Here is a 13,248-nt window from a genome sequence, read left to right as displayed (position 1 = left end):
AAGGAAAAAATTACAAATGCGAATGTCAAGTGTGTGCGTGTCTCATTTGGGTGTGAACGCATCTGTGGAGCGCCACCTCACCACAGTCCACAGCAACTTTTCACAGGACTTTCCGGCTGCTAGCAGGGCGTTATGTGTCGTTCGCGAACAGGCCGGTTTAAAAAGCCGGGGCTTTTAGGAGGACGATGGAAGCCGGCTCCTGTCCGAGAGCCGTTTTTATTTTTTTTGCAACTTCACACAAGACAGAATGATAGGATGGTCTCTCCGTGCCATGAACACGGGGAAGACTGAATGTTTGAACTGATGTTGTGCCGTTCGACCAATTCACATGAAGACAGACAACAATCATAACATCAAGCAGGGAGGGGCGGGGCGTGCTGACGGTCTACTACAGGTACAGAGCAGAACAGAGAGAAACAGAGATGAGTGACTGCTGGAAAAAAAGCAGCATTTGGATGCATTTTAACAATTGTGACAACATAAAGGCAGAATCAAGCCGTCACATTGAGCAGGGTCCACAAAAACCCTTCACAGACATGAGAACCGTGCATCCACCAGTTCAGTTGGAAGAAAAAATTTGCTCCACCCAGACTCTCAATCCAGTGTATGTTCTTCCAAACAGGAAAACACTCCAAATCTGTACAGCAGAGAACCTGCTTCACTGCAACAACATTCCAGAACTATTTTAATTCCTCATGAAAGCAGTACTACACTCTCTGTCATCTCACTAACATCAGAACAGACTGAATGCATGTGAAGTACAGATGATATGGGAACTACAGGGAATTCCCTGAATTACAGAGAATGTGAAGAGAAATTGTGACATGTGGACAGACAAAATGTGAAAAATGAAAGGTACAGTATTGGTAAAATAGTAAAATAAGTAATATAAAGAAATTAAAACATTGTTTTGTTTTTCTATAAGATGAATATGATGAGTGAGTTTATTAGTGTGAGCTTGACACTGAAAATGTATACAGAAAAAAACAAGCTTATGTTGCTGAATTGAAGTGTTGGATTTCAACATTTTGTAAATGTTCACACAAAAGACGCTTATTCAGCCAGTTTGGGTGGAGCATCAGCCATGTGGATAAATATTACTAATAATGTAAAACATGAGTAGCTTTCGGACACTTTTGTTTTGTCAAAGTAGCTCTCAGAGACAAAAAGGTTGGAGACCCCTGCGTTATGTTATTATTTGTTTTCTAATTTGTCCTTTTTTCTCATTCATCTTGTACCTAACTTATTGCACTTCTACTCTAGCTCTAGTTATGCTCTTAGCTGTTGGTTTTGGAAGGAAATGCACTTACGATTTCTTGTGACCTGAAGTTCTTTTATCTACCTATGTTGAACGCACTTATTGGATGTCGCTTTGGATAAAAGCGTCTGCTAAATGACCGTAATGTAAATGTAATATGGTCGTGGGGACAAGATGTTAAGTTGATGTTGTAACTTAGGTAGTGCGATTCCAAAGCTGTGACAGGCGGCGCGTTCGCAGCTATTGTAGTTTTAAGAAGGGTGATTGTAGTTTAAATATGATATTTCAAGGTATAATGACCCCCAGTAACCCCCCAGTAGTCTCCATGTGGGTACAGGAGTCTGTGGTGTCTGTGAAGCTTTCATTTGCGTTACTCCCGGCAGTATTTTTGGCTGAATATCCAGATGATTGCAGTGTGCAGAAAGCTCGTAAACAAGTTTGTTGTTGTTGGCAGTGTGAATGCAGTCTAATCGTCGCCTCCCATCAGCCGGGACAGGGGTAGCCTTTAAACGTCCAGGCCATGTTTGTCAGACTGGACATCATAAGTTCATAACTCTTTCAGTAGTCATAATGTATTCTGCTGCTATTCTTAGCAAGCAGTCGTCCCTACTTATTGTCCTGTAATGTTTAAGTTATGATGTGGACAAAGCTGACCATTTTAGCTGTACAACACTCCACACATTTACTTGACCACTTAAGTGGACACGCACAGGGTCTAACACAAATAATCACTGCGATCAGGAGAAGGACTTGTCAAGTCAACTTTATTTCTATAGTCCAATCGCATACAATGTCTCTTTACAGACCCACAACATCAGGAAAATTCCCGTCCCCACCCAAAGACAAGGGATAACTCTAGAGAAAACCTCCCAGGACGGTCCACTGACTGGAACAGACCAGAACATTTCTAGTAAATGTCACATCTTCACAAACACTGACATGAAAGCACAAAACACCAAATGGAAATTTTGTGTGCTGTGACATGACAAATACATTTTGTAGTATCCGTTTTGTTAGCAGCCTCAGTTTTTGCAATTAAATCAAGATGTACTGAACAATTGTCACTGTAAATGTTACAGATTTATTACTGTAGCTCTCTGAAATAAATAGGTATTATATGGGATGCTGACTGACAGAATGAGTTCTGTTGAACGGAAAGATGCACCCAGTCCTCTATACCATATTTACTGTATGTAGTTGTCACTGCTTAATTTCTTGCTGGCTCTTTCACTTTGCACTCACGGTTAAGCAGTGATGTCTCATTTTTTCCAGCTGGCTAAGTAAGGAGTCGCTCTCATAACATCAACAAAATCAATCTCATGAAATCTATCAAAACAACGAGACTACATTCTCAAGTTCATTGCTTCCATTTTCTTTTGTTAAGATTGCCAAAGATAAAGCAATGACCTCGCTGTCTCTCAGCCTTGGCGGAAAATTGATTGCATGGATCATAAAACGGCATTACTGCCAGAGCAAATGTTCTTGGTCTCCAAGCTGTGCAAGTAAAACAGTTCTATTTTATTTCAGGTCCAAAACCCTCCACTAAAAATCCTGCTGGTGTTTAAGAACCACAACAGGCAACCTCTGATATGTCCTCTTTTATTGTTTTTTGCCCAAAGCAGGCTCCAAATTTACATATCACTGCCAGTCTTGATGCCCAATTCAGATTCAAGTCAGGTATATTTTGTAGCCCAATATCACAAACAATCTGTCACACCAAATGGTTCCCACCCCAGCCAAAGATCTCGAGGGAAACAAGGAAAAAGTCTGTCAAAACCTGAATGAAGGAGAAAAGGGAGAAACCTGTGGAGGATATTCTAGGATATGTTCCCTTTTCTCAAATGGACAGAAGCCACAGGTGGGAAAAGAAAACAATTACAATGAGGCAGAAGATATGCAGAAATACAAGAAAATAAATTAAATAAACCACCTGAGGTCTGATCTGGTGAGATGTGGTCATCAGGTCTATATCTGACCTGTGTTTACACCTGAAACAAACAACATTCACAAACAATGTGTAAACCCGGAAGTCCCGCCCTTTGGTCCAATGATGGCAGCCAATAGTAGCTGGGAAGGGCGGTTGAATTTCCAGACTTGGCAACATGATGTTACTGTTATTTGTTGTAGTTTAATGATCTCGTTTATCTCACTCCATAAGATAAAATATTTGTTTGCTAGTAATAATTTAATCTCTAATCGGTTGATTCCGTAAATAGATTTGCCAATTGTCTGCTTCGAATAAGAAGTCTTAGTTTCGGTTACTCTATTAGTGCGGGAATTCGGGATGAATTTAGTATTAAATTTACGCTCTTATTTACTTTAAGATTATGTTATTCGCTCGCCCCGAGAATACTTACATATCCCAAGAATACATTACCGGCCAGATAACTAATTCTCTCATGCGTCCCCGTCCCCATTAGGTCGGGCACAAACGTGTATAGTAAGCCATATTCGTCATATTCTTGAACTAGCTACAACTAGAGTTAGTTAACTCGGAGGTTTAATTCACATTACCATGCATGCGTGTTTAACAAGGATTTTCGTTTTAACTCAGAGACGTGGGTCACACAGACACGCTGTGTGTGAGCAAGAGAGAGAAAGAGCCCTTGATGGGCGAAGTGTTAAAAGCCTTTGTCTTGAACTCTGTGGATAAGGCTTTTATAACGTCAGTTCACATTTCTAAGTATGTTTCAAATAGTTATAGACATTAGTTTAATGTCTTTATGTGTCCTGCCCAATGGCGGTTATTTTTCTCCCCACCCTTTAGAACACCCTGGACGCTTACCCCTGTGGCTCCGACCACACCCCGAGCCCCATGGCCAGCCGGATCGCCGTGGAAGCCGAGACCATATTGGACAGCCCGTCCGCCCGTCTCACTGCTGTGGCCGTAAGCGTGAGGCTGGGCTATACCATCGCCTTCCTGGGAGACTCCAAGGGGAATCTGCACAAGGTAAAATACCAAAGGAACATGTGTGACAGAACAGAGGACAGGCATTATGACTTGTCGTTGCTGCTTTCTAGTGAATTATGACACACACACACACACACACACACACATGCATTCTGCAAACATTTACTGGCATTAACATGTGGCCTGGTTATCTGGATTATGGGAATGTTTCCCCGCGCTATGCAGCAGTGCAAGAGACCAGCAGGTTGCGTTACACTACATAGAAAGTTGCTCTACATTAACGCAGTATGACAGCCCAGGTGTCGCCCCTGAAAACAGGGAGAAATAATGACAAGAGTAATAAGGTGATGTTTCCTCAATGAGTGCTTTAAACTGTTTTTACAAAAATATTACATCTTGTAACTGGAAAGATCTCCAGGAAGTAAGTCGTTTGGTAGAGGGTACAAACCCCATTCAATTCAATCTAATTTTACTTATATAGAACCAAATCACAACAAAGGTTTTTTAAAAGCACTTAAGATTCAGAGCATTTAAAGAAGCCCTACATTCCCCCATTAACAAGCACTTGGCAACAGTGGTAAGGCAAAACTCTGCTTTAATGGGAAGAAACCTCAGGCAGAACCGGGCTCTAAGTGGACCTTAACATTGTGTGTGAGTGATTAAAGCCACAACCAAAAGTTACACTGAGAGGCAGAATGACCGCAATGTAAACGAATCAAGTTCCTCTGCATGAAATGAGTTTGGTAAGCTCCTTTTAGTAATATTTAGGCCTGGGGACTCTTTTAAGGATTTGAGTATTTTGCTGGTTTTCCTGATAAAGTATTCTAATGTGTATTATTCTAATGTCTCTCAAAACTATTACATAGGCAGATTCAGTGCATCGCCAATCGCTATGTTGTCAATTCCAATATGTCAGTGTCGCTGCCCTGGAGGACAGTGTAGGATTTCTTCTCGGCTTTATCACTGTAATTAAGTTGTGTTTGACCATCCAATGCTGGACACAAAGCAAATCTGCACAACACAGGAGGACTTTATGGTAACATTTTGAAAATATATTGGACTGTCTTGCTTATCAGATTCAGCCGTAGCATTGCAGTGAAAGTGGCGTTGTTATGAAGCATCTTGCTACTGGGCTCTTTACTGATCGTCATACAGATTACACACAGTCGTGTCTTTGTGTCATCTTTTTTTCCTCAGTGGTTGCATGTGGTCGAGGCCCCTGCATGATTGGCACAATGACAACCTTCATCAGTGTTTTCTGCATAGTTAAGTCACACAGAGAGCCATAGTTTGGCTCTTTGTTGTGCTCAGTCATCGCTGACTGGCAAACGTGCACCACCTAACACAGGCACCCATTCAGCACTATGGAAACCAATAAGTCATAACACCAGACACTGTCAGTGTCACTATCACTGCCATTAATAGACACAATGTCAATATCTATCCCCGGATTGGACCTCCAACAAGACGCACGCACACACACAGACTCAGTATCAGAAGAATAAGGGAGTTAAGAAAAGTAACTTAGACAGTGTAGGATTTTTTATGTTATGGGGTTAGTTTAGTGTTTTTTCAAATTTCTGGGTAACCTGAACCCTAATGTTTCAAAATAATATATATACATATATATAATATATATATACAGTATATACAGTATGTATGTATGCTGTAGTGTCTCATTCTCACCATAAGCCGATATATTCCGGTATTGTCCTCTCTGCCAAGTCCTCGTCAACTATGTAGAAGCTACGTAAATAAATTACTTACGTAATGTCGGGAACAAGGAAGCAGAGTGAGGGGACATGTTGAGGGTGTTTGGACGTGTGATGTATTTAGCCACCAGACCACCAGTTGGTTTTATGGTGAACATGGATGGAAACACCTCTCCCCCTGGGCAAGGGCTGGCATGTTTGCCTAATGCAGTGATTGGCGCGTGTGTGATGAGGTGTGAAAGTGCATATGGTGACCTCCGTGTCACTGCTCTGCAGAAAGAAGTGAAAGTGAAAGCTTTTGCTGTGTTGGACGTCTCTAAATAACTCTCAGCTGGATCTATTAGTGTGTTTCTACCGCCTTTGCATGTTTGTTTCAGACAGCAGACACAGATGTGACACTGTGGACCTGGAGCAGAGTAACTAGTCGCAAATTAAATTAAAATGACAAGAACTGAATTCATTTTAAAGTAAGACTCAGTAGAGTGTGGATCTGCCTGTCATGTCAATCGCCAGCTGACAATCCATCCCTTACTCACTCCATCCCTTGATGTGTTCAGTCAATATGTTTGCATGTACGTTTTAACTTTATTTGTCCCCAGAGTAATAGACATGCGTTATGTGATCGTGTCTGTGTCACATAAGAGAACCTTCCACTTCCTTTGTGTCTTTGAAGAGAGGAATGTCTTTAGTCTTCCTTTTATCGTAAAGGTGTTCTGAGCTAAATGAAGCGTTATTATTTCCTGGGACAGTCGGCCTTTGAGGAGCGGCGAGATCAAAGGGTGATGGGCCTCAAATCCAGGAACAGATTAGCCGGGCATCAGGGAGAATCCTTGGCCTACATCGCCGTATTGTATTCATCACATACTTATACACGCAAACCAGAAGAGCTGATGAGGGAATCCATGTTCCCCTCTGACCTGTGCTGGATTTTTCCATTAGGATGATTGCTGTCAGTGGAATGCCACACTAACGGTGTTGTTGTGCAGTGGATCTGATGTTCAGGCCCCTTATAAATAACAAAAAGGTTGATATGAAGCATTTTGTAGCTTACATTCACCCACATTACAGCAGCTTTGGATCTCAAACAGCCCTAAAATGGTCTTTGCTTGTTTATTGACACTCTTATCTGTATTCAGTTTGTGGAACTGCTCTTTGTCTGAACACGTATAACGTATAATATATACTGTAGACTTTATAATTCCGCTGTCCTCTGTCCTGCGTGTTTGGTTATATATTAATTGGTGAACACTTACATGTCTATTAGGGTGTTTCTTGAATTTGTACCTTGTGTCCTCAGGTGTTCCTGGGGCCCAACGGTGAGGTGGAGGAGTACTCCGTCACCTCCATTCAGCAAAACGCAGCCATCAGCTCAGACCTCATCCTGGACCAGAGGGAGGAGCATCTCTTCATCATGACCTCCAGCATGGTACTTGCACTAATAGACTGAACACACTTGGTGCCATAATGCTAATGCAGGAACATTATCTGCTGCCGGCAGACATTTTACTAAAAAGGCTTCTTCTGAAATCACATAGAATGGAATGGGTAGATAAGAATGCTATTATTGGTAGTAGAATGGAGAATTGAGTCAATGATGCTGTGCTGATAGATTTAATGCTGTGTACGTTTGGATTATTCAAATGTAATCATCGGTGCATTTACATGGATGTCAAGTAAATGCACAGATCTGGAGAGTGAACAACAGATATATCCAGAATGCTACAACTCTCATTCCACAATGCTTCATGTAAAGTCAGAGGACAGCAGAAACCTTTTAATACTCTCCATGCATACATATTCCTTGCATTTATGCCTCATGATGCATTTAGGCGCTTGTCATAAGGTGGTAAATGCCGAGTGATAAAGTGGTATATAAGAGAAACGAATAATAAACAAGTCCGGAGACTACTTGAGACTCCATTTCTCAGCTTGGAACATCATCTTTTATTCTCTCCAAACGCTCCCTCCAAGGATCATGAGCTATTTAAGATTTATACAATTTTTTTGTTTTCACACATCATTACTGGTTAAAGTTTCGTTGGTAGCTTATTTTCTTTGTTATTGCATTGGCATATAAAATAACATTACATGATGATGGCGTCGTCTGCTCTGCAACAACAAGGACAGAAACACAGCAGGTTTATTTATTTATTTATCTTTACAGTTTTATTTAACATCAGTGCTCTTTGAAAGCCCAAAAGGTTGAAAAGACACGTTATACATCTTCTTTAACCTAGAATTAAGTTTCAGACTTAAGGTCGTACTTACGTAAGTACGACTTGGGCTGCCGTTTGTTTACAATTTCTAAATTGTAAATTCTGCATCTACTAATGTTACAAACCGCTTAAATGCAGAATTAATTGTAGTTTGCATAAAAGAAGAAAGAAAAGATCATGAACCTCTATGTAATTTGTTCACATTAAAGCCTGCAGAATTGACTTAATAACTGCACTGTGATTTGTATTTAAAAATCCAGTCACTTAGTTGAAAGTGACTGAAAGTGACTGTGTGGGTCTGTTTATAGCTGCAGAAGAGGCCAGTGGCCGAATGCCAACAGCATCCAGACTGCCACTCCTGTCTCCTGGCCCACGACCCCTATTGTGGCTGGTGTGTCCTGGAGGGAAGGTAAGACCAAGAACAGCAAACCACTGGCTCCTTTTTGCTACACAAGGGCTATTTTAATAAACCCTTACATATTTTATGGGCACAGCTGCAATTTGGAGACACTCTGGTACTTTGTTTGGTATAAAATCAAGTGTGTCAGTGCGCAAGCAACTCTGTTCCCTGCATTTAAAGCTCAAACACATTTATGTTGAGCCACCTTCTCTTCTTTATTCAGAGGGAAGATGTGAGGCTGTTGCAAATAAGAATTTAATTATCAGAAAATGGCCTTCAGTCAATAATTGGGTACAAAAATTTTAAACCCCCGTCCCTCTTTTTTACCCTCCTTCCTCTCACCTGTCTCTCTCTATTTTCTGCTTCATTCCTTCTTTCATTTCCTTTCATTTTGTCCCTTCAGACCACCTCTCCTCTCAGTTCTCTTTACTTTGGAATCGTTTGTGTGTCTGTCGTCATATTTGTTACCAGCTCCTTTGGTTATTGACATGTTTTAGATTTCAAGTGGAACAACAAAATATGGTTCACAATACTGAGAGAATACCTGCCTGAATTCTGCTTCTCGTGCTTTACCTCATAGGTAAATGAGCTCCTCAGTCTCAATATGCGGTGTCATGGTGTTTTCCTGTAGGTGTGTGTTGCAGTCAGAGTGTGCGCGTGGGGTCCAACCCGGCCAGTGGCTGTGGAGCTTCGACATGGAGCAGCAGTGCCTGACCATACACAACCTCAACCCCTTCAACGTCAGCCGAGAGGAGAGCAGGACAGTAAGGGACATATATGCTATCAATCGATCAAACAATCACACTTTATTTTTATAATGCTTTTCAGCCAGCTGCAAATGCAGCACAAAGTGACAACACAATTATATAGTTATGACACAAAGGATTCAGTCACGGAGTCCACCTAGACTAATGAATCCAAGAATAAACCAATAATCCGCTACGGCAGATTTGTCAATTGTTGTTTTTTTACATGTATATACGCACGTTCATAAAAGTCAACGTGTTTGTATAAATGGGTTGTGCCATGCTAAACCTCAGCCCATGTAATTTCAGCTCATTCATTAAGTCACCAGAACCTCATTTATGTCAATTCAACCAACCAGTGTTGATAACACTAACACTGTAACATGTAACATTCACGGGACATGAAGAGGAGGGAAATACACAGCAAGGAGTGTGAATGCTACATTTAACACAAACGGAAACACCGGAAAGACACCAATACCTAGTATGAATGAGAGGAATGTGAAGTTAAAGCTGATGGCAACTTGGATGAATATCGCCCATAGACGCACTCAATGTCAAATGCCATATAGGTACATTTGGTGGACACTGACCATCTTTTTCAATCCTGTATTATTTATTTATGTGGTGTCTTAGATTGTAGAGTGTTTATAGGACTAAAGCAGAATTAGCTTATTCTTCTGTATGGCTTTGTCTTTGCCAGTCGCAGTAAACTCACTGAACACTGACGGGAAGGAACACAGTTAATTATATCAGAAAATAATTGTGACCAACTTATTGTTCTGCTAATGGATGAGACATAGTGACACCGGACCTCAGTATGTTCAATATGGCGATAATATTTAATTATGTTTAATACTAATTATTATTGGTATTGGTGTATTTTGATTACATGTAAACCTCCCATTTCATTAGAATAACTCAACAAAAGGAATGAAATCACTATTGTGTGGGTACAGTTTGTCCTTGTTCATGCCTAAAAACAGTGGCACACTGAGCCCACATATCTGCACAGGTCATATGGAATCCATTCCCAGTGGAGAGGGAATCTCTCATGGAATTGCCTCTCCAGAGGTTTCTTCCTTTTTTTCCTTATCCATCGAGGTTTTTTTCTGAAAATTTTCCTCGTCTTCCTTGAGATCTTTGGGCTGGGTCCGGAATTGTCCTGATGTCGTGGGTCTGTAAAGCCCTTTGAGACATTGTATGTGATATTGGGCTATACAAATAAACTTGACTTGACTTGAACAGTATTCACCATTGACTCCCCCTTGTAGCATCGACATGCTACACATCTACTTGTGAGGAATGATATAAAGTTAACGGTGAAGCTACAATGTTTTAGAAATATCTGAGCTACTGTACTGTACAATTCACAACTTGTGTTAATCAGCTCTCACTGTATTGTCCCTTTCTTTTCGTCTTTAGATCTCCCTGTCAGTGCCGGGACTTCCTGTGTTGGAGAAGGCCGAGTCATATTCCTGCTTCTTTCAGGACAGCCAGAGTCCGGCTACTGTATCCCAATCTGGGGTTACCTGCCAGGCGCCGGATGCCAGCAGAGTGCCAGCGGTCCCCCCAGGACAGGGTCAGTCAAGTCAATTTTATTTGTATTGCCCAATATCGCATACAATGTCTCAAAGGGCGAGTGAGAGAGAGATTGATTAAGCACTGTTCAGTGCAGTCCTATTATTGAGAGTCTCTCTCCCTGGGCAGCAGGTTATGCAGGTCACTGCATGTAACTGCAGGCCTCACAAAGCTAATAAGTCTTGAGTGGAATATGTGGGTTAAACTTTACTTTACTAGCTGAAAGGAAAGCTGAATGCTAACTTTGTGTAAAGTTGTTCTGTAATGTTTCCAGGCATTTATTCTGATTGATTTTATATTGATTCACCGTGGAGACCTTGTCATTCTGAGATTAATTGTAGTCACAATGACCTAAAGGCGCAGAGATCGATCTTCCATAATTCCTGGGTGAATGGAGCATGTGTGAGGAGACACTGGTGCATCCTGCTACTGTCCACACACGTTTAGCAGCGTATTTAAAGCATGCAGCAACTGATTTTTGACCAACCTAATTGAAGAATTGTGGCAAAGCTAAATAAATCATATCTTTTAAGTAATAATGTAACGTGTATCTTCTTTGTTGTTTCTCATACACGATTAGTAAGTTCCAGTTCTATTACCTTGAATATTCCATAATTGTTTGTTGTTATTATATAGTTTGTATCATTTGGATTTCAAAATATTCCAAACCATCATAAAAATCTGAAAAGTCGTGTTGTAGTTGGTCTGTTAATATGGAAATGTAGAATGTGCAGGAACCCTGATCTGACCCCATGTGTTTTTCTAAAATTGGATCACTCAGTAAGGCGAAATTACACACTGTGTTGTTCTGAGATTGTGTGATTGTTTAGTGCTGCAGCTTGATTATTATGATAAGTCGGTGCTGATGAAAAAAGGAAGATTAGAGCAGCTGGTGAGTAAAAAAAAGGTTGTGTTTGACGTTGCGCTCACCCAAACATTCCCCATCGCAGTTACCATCGCACAAGACCTTGTTACCATGCTGGCATCCCTGAAATTCCAGGCTTGTTGTGGTTCTCAGGCTGTGCAAAACAGGCAAAAACAGCTCGAGGGGTTCCAGAGAGAGGACACAGAGGCATTATTACAGAAGCTAGCTTTGGCTTACCTGAGCTTAAAGAGGGTTAGCGGTAGCGCTGGTTAATAAAATGAGACACAGCGGAAGGCCTGGAAGATCCGAGCGCCACCTAACAAAGAATCGCTCTGCAGAAGACGGCATAAAAGTCAACAAGTATATAAATAGGCAAATGTTTACTGAAAAAAGTTACCCAATGATGATCTTTGTTATTTTAAAGAACTATTGTAGGAGTTGCAGCCTTATCTTGCTTGCTTGCCTTCTCATTTCGCGGTAAACACCAACCCGGCAAACATGGAGCATATTTTCAGCTCTCTGGGAATCCATTGCCATTACGTCCTCAAATCCCTCCGTGTTTCTCTCAGACCGGAGTTTCCATTTCCATTTTGAGAATGAAATCATCATGGACTCATCACAGAAACCACCTCAAATTAGCATAACAACATTTTTCACGATATTTGAGGGATTCCATTCCACATTTCCAATTTCCAATTGTGCGAAACAGAAGTCAGTTGGAATACGGCTACTATTTGTGATACAAAGAATGAATGCCTCTCTGTATTTATGGTGCAGTCGTCTGACACCTCGATGCGCTGCTTTGGCTTTTCCTTGCATGTTGTGCTGGATAAAGGTGAGTCACAGAGCCTTGAGCCAAACTCTGTTTACGTATTGGGGCAGTGCGGCGAGTATGAAGGGGCTCACATGGATTCTATTAGGATTGTATTTGTTTTAGCTGCCTCAAACCAAAGCCCACGTTTCATCTCCCAAGTTCCCATTGCTTAGCATGGAAAACTGCCGATTGACACCAATGCAGCCTGAATTAAAAAAGATAAGCTCGGCCAAATATTTTCAGATCCCTGCTCGCTGTGTGTGTTAGGATGGATTGTTTCAATGCTTTTTCCTGATTCCGTGTCCCTATTGTTTTTCAGATTTTGTGGTGGTCACCTTGTCTCTTCGTTTTGGCGATGTCATGGTCACAGAGAGGGATTTCACCTTCTATGACTGTACAGCTGTTAAGCAGCTGTCTGGTAGCATGCCGTAAGTTACTGCTGATGATTTATCACCTTTGTTCTTGTTTTCTGTCTGCGGTCTTCCACACCAAACAGAGACAGATACACCCCTTATCCTTCAGTCAGAAGGAAAATAAGAGTCTGACACCTGATTCCTCCTCTCTGCTCTTTGATGACCTTTACATCCCATCACAAGACTCCACCTGCTCCTCTAGACTAATCGGTCTAAAAAAAGTAAATGATGTGTCTAAAAAACTTCCAGGTTGCCTGAATCTTGACTCAATCGTGCCTGAGATATTCTTCCAAACCTGGAGTCCAATTCAGTTTCCAGCCTGGCCCGACACA

At 41.3% G+C, this 13,248-nt stretch overlaps 1 protein-coding gene across 2 annotated transcripts in view; it reads left to right on the top strand.

The window, feature by feature from the left end:
* plxnb1b (plexin b1b) overlaps positions 1–13,248 on the top strand; it is a 67,550-nt gene that overhangs the window by 38,000 nt on the left and 16,302 nt on the right. For both annotated transcript variants that reach the window (XM_076156477.1, XM_076156476.1), the window contains exons 4-9: positions 4,026–4,208; positions 7,179–7,307; positions 8,406–8,506; positions 9,129–9,261; positions 10,669–10,825; positions 12,823–12,931. In XM_076156477.1, coding sequence (XP_076012592.1) covers positions 4,026–4,208; positions 7,179–7,307; positions 8,406–8,506; positions 9,129–9,261; positions 10,669–10,825; positions 12,823–12,931 — 812 coding nt within the window. The remainder of the gene's footprint in view (positions 1–4,025; positions 4,209–7,178; positions 7,308–8,405; positions 8,507–9,128; positions 9,262–10,668; positions 10,826–12,822; positions 12,932–13,248) is intronic.

Source organism: Genypterus blacodes, unplaced genomic scaffold, assembly GCF_046128005.1.
Source record: "Genypterus blacodes isolate CSIRO-AG114 ecotype Tasmania unplaced genomic scaffold, CSIRO-AGI_Gbla_v1 ptg000070l_1, whole genome shotgun sequence".
NCBI lineage: Eukaryota > Metazoa > Chordata > Actinopteri > Ophidiiformes > Ophidiidae > Genypterus > Genypterus blacodes.
The sequence above is the reverse complement of the archived record's forward strand: the minus strand, read 5'-3'. Positions and strand labels throughout refer to the sequence as shown.